The 3,784-nt window shown below is 32.7% G+C and overlaps 1 protein-coding gene across 1 annotated transcript; it reads left to right on the plus strand.

The window, feature by feature from the left end:
- The first annotated feature begins 753 nt into the window (after positions 1-753).
- Positions 754-1,994, plus strand: LOC128990747 (coiled-coil domain-containing protein 42 homolog). The gene is made up of 2 exons (XM_054413297.1): positions 754-862; positions 994-1,994. Exons 1-2 carry the CDS (start codon positions 796-798, stop codon positions 1,935-1,937), a joined length of 1,011 nt encoding a protein of 336 aa, XP_054269272.1. The 5' UTR covers positions 754-795; the 3' UTR covers positions 1,938-1,994.
- The last annotated feature ends 1,790 nt before the right edge of the window (positions 1,995-3,784 follow it).

Consider the following 3,784-nt stretch of genomic DNA (forward strand, 5'->3'; position numbering starts at 1 on the left):
ATTAGTTGATAAAGCTATGTTAAAATTGTGATCGAAAAAATTTAATCAAAATAAAAAATAATCGCAACACTGTTAAATTTTACTTAGGAGCACAAATATTGAATGGTCACCCGGACGAAATATAAGTAATATTTCATTTTAAACTTTTGCTGAATTTGTTTGACGAGACTCTATTTCCACTCTTTACGTTGGGTAATGTAACCAAAAACAGGCGCATTTGTGGAAGGTTTAGTTTTTCTTACTTGAAACAAAAGGACTTAAAGAGGCGCAAAGAAAAGGGATTTGTCCCAACGCCAGCGCGACCAAGGATTAATGTCACTTTTATCGCTGGAAACAAAGCTTAGATAATTCAACGAATGTCTTGTTTATCGCAGTAATTTTCCTTTTTTTTAATATTTAAAGGTATTAGAATGTATTTGAATGGATCCGTTATAAGAATCATAGCTATGTGTGGCCAGTCTTGGCAAGTGGACTTTTATCCATGTAATATACATTACTATTGACGTTTGTATTATCTGCTAGAACAAACATTGTCTCTTATGTAAGGCACTTTGCAGCCACCTAGAGCCTAGACTTTGGCCGTCTTGGACATACAACGGTAACATCAACAATAGTCCTGTTTACAAGAGCCACATGCAATTATTTCTTCTTTGAAACATATGACTGTCAAAAATATTTACTTTGTTGTTTAGTTAATAAATGAAGTTCAAAAACATCGTAGTAGTCCTTGCAAATTTAATTTTAAACTAAATTCGTTTGTATTTTAGGTATCCGTCGTGCCCTGAGGTAGGAGAAATGGACGATGAAGACGAAATTGACGAAGGAATAAATGATACTGCTGTTTGGGATGAGATGAGAATACGTAAGTATAATCGTTTGTTAAAAATATCTTGGATATAAAAATACACTATTCATTACATTTATAGATTCACTTATTATGTATGTCTTATAAAATAACTATCAATGACTTAGACCTTTGGTATTGCATTACAGGAATGTCAAGGCAACTTAAGACAGAAGCAGAAGGAAGCCAACAGCATGATACATCTGACCCATCAGCTCCAGAAATGTTGTTTCCACCGGTGCATCTTTTATTGAATCTTAGAAAGTGTGTAGAACATAATAAGCAAGCGGTAGTTTATTCAATTTCAAACCAAATCAAATCTAAAAGTGATAAGATTGACATCGCCTCAAGTTGGGAAGACATCGAAAAGAAAAAAAGAGACCTACAAGAGCTTTTCGTGAACGCGGAGAAAGGCATAAAAGAAAACCAAGCTTCTAAAGCAAGATTTCATGAGATAATAAAGGAAAATGACAGATACAAAGTAGTCGTGGAAAAAGGAATTGAAGCGACTCAAGAAAATTTAAAGGAATATAGACATATTGAACAACAGTTTAAACAATATTTAGACAAATACTCCATATTTGAAAACTTTCTGGAGAGTGTGTCAGGAAATGAGGAAAACTGGAGGACGGTGAGAGACGTTCTAGATAGGTACGAGACTCTTCGCAGAACCCATGAGGAATGCGGGAGGATTCTGGAGCAGGAACTAGAGGAGGCAGCAGAGTTGAGGAAAAAAATGTTGGTGGTGCTGGAAGATAAATCTTCAGTCCTAAAATCTCTTAACAACAGACTGGTTGCACTGGAAGTTCAGAGGAAGGACGCTCGAAATAGAAGACACCACTGGGAATACACGATACAAAGGATCAAGAATGCTCTATCAGTTAAGATGGACGAATCTTCTGCGCTCAGCCAAGGAATCAATGACCTTTACCGTTGTATGTGTCGCAAACTCAAGGTCGAGCCGAGCATTCCTCTGAATAATTTTGAAGGTCAGGTGGACTTTATTCATAAAAATATCATGTATTACAAGGAAGTGTTAACTATTGCATCAGGGCTTAGGAAAACAGAGTTAAAAACTGGAAATAAAAAATAAAAATGCTTCATCAACAAATAAAAAGTATAATTAATTTTTTCCGACCTTTCCAGTCTAATTAATGTGAAAGCGAGCTTTAATTGTGTAAAAGAGTTTAAGTTTGCTAAGGAGGTAAGTAAACTATGAATTAGCAAATAAAATGTATTTGACTATTATTATTAGTTAATAATCAGACATTTTGCAAATCTAGCGTTGTTTCAAAACCTGGCAAATAAGCCGTTAGCTTTACCCTTGATGATTGTTTCGGTGTCAAAACGTCTTCATACTTTGGCTAAAATGGCTTAGGACAAAAATGGTCATCTGGAGTCAAGAAACAATGGATGAGCATTTTTATGATTTTAAATTCTGGTTGCCTAAGAAAAGAGTTAACCAAGTAACATACTGGGTTCTCCAATAATTTTCGGCTTCAATAGATTTACTAAAGCGAGAATGTGTGAAAGTACGAGACTATAACTTAGCAGTAAATCATATTTAAAACATTATGTAATATGGTAATAAGTAAACGTATGTGAAATCAGTAAGTTGGTTCGTTAGGTGTTTTGAAAATGTATGTAAAACCTTTGTTAAGAGATCAAAATTACTTTCTGAAAGCATACAACGATAGATAATACCGAGCTTTTGAAGTAGTATAAGAGATTGTCCCACCTTCCTGTCTATAGAGTATTCTAGTACAATGTATGTGATAAATACTGATTCTGAGAATCTACATAACCAACATGAATAATTCTAGTTTGGTCTCCAAGCATTGTCCTTGACATTGTATTGTAGAAGAATAATTCATAAGAGATTTGGCAGTATCTTTTAGCCTAAGAGTTCGATATTTAAATTGAGGGGTGTGTATCATTGTTATCAAATTAAAACATAGCATATTATAAGGAAGGGTCACAGAATATTTTGTACGTATTATATGATGCGAATCTTAGTTTTATAGTTTATACATTTATAAATATAGCATACATAAGCTATCGATGTCAATATTATATCGATAATTATATTATCACTTCGATAATTCCACCTAAAGTTAAAATTTTTAACAATCTTATTTGAATGAATTTATTTTATTCACATATTAGTTTTATGTACTGTAATTGAATTATAAAGGTTGTGTCAAAAATGAAAATAGATACAAACCTCACTGATAAATTGAGATAATTCAATAAGAAATCAATATTTAATACCATAGTATTGCAGCTACGGTTACACTTTAATACATAAAACTATTATAATTCCAAACTAAAATTCAAATATCCTCTCCTCCCTTACTGAGAATTTGTCGTTATTTTTAATGTACAAGTCTATTCAAAAACAAAATTGCTATGGACTTAAAAAAAATAACGCCTGTGATCTTCAAACAATTAACCTCAGGAAAGATTGAATGAGATAAAATATCTTTTCTTTGAAACAGATGATTGCCAAAACATTCCATTCGACTTGTCACTGAAGCTGAAGACTGATTCTACAATTTCTCGTCAGTTTCACTCCCGTCATTACTTTCCCACAGGTTTGCCACAGGTTAGCCACAGGTTTGCCACGTGAGGAAAACTAGATCTGCTTACGACTGTAATATGTTTATATGTTCTTAAAGCCCATAGGCCTATATTATACCGATTTATTAAAGGATTTCTGCCTTAAGTCAAGTCTTACTTTATTGTAATCTATCCAGTATGTAAATAGATAAGTAAATATAACATTTGTCTTTGCTAATTATTTATTATATTTAACTTTAACGTATGTCTGTCGCTTGTTAATTTTTAAAACTATCTTAATGAGTTCCATATATGAATTACAAAATAATTATTCTATTAAGAATAATAATCATAACTAGTGTCCCTGTTGCTCGAATTCGA

The sequence above is a fragment of the Macrosteles quadrilineatus genome, unplaced genomic scaffold (genome assembly GCF_028750875.1).
Source record: "Macrosteles quadrilineatus isolate MER2022 unplaced genomic scaffold, UCM_ALF_1.0 Scaffold_3__2_contigs__length_128488019, whole genome shotgun sequence".
Lineage (NCBI taxonomy): Eukaryota > Metazoa > Arthropoda > Insecta > Hemiptera > Cicadellidae > Macrosteles > Macrosteles quadrilineatus.

What these genes read in the sequence shown, in the direction of transcription:
- LOC128990747 (XM_054413297.1), top strand. Translation starts at nt 796, where the DNA reads ATGGACGATGAAGACGAAATTGACGAAGGAATAAATGATACTGCTGTT. An exon ending in TTGGGATGAGATGAGAATAC is followed by an intron (nt 863 to 993) that starts GTAAGTATAATC and finishes ATTGCATTACAG; the next exon opens with GAATGTCAAGGCAACTTAAG.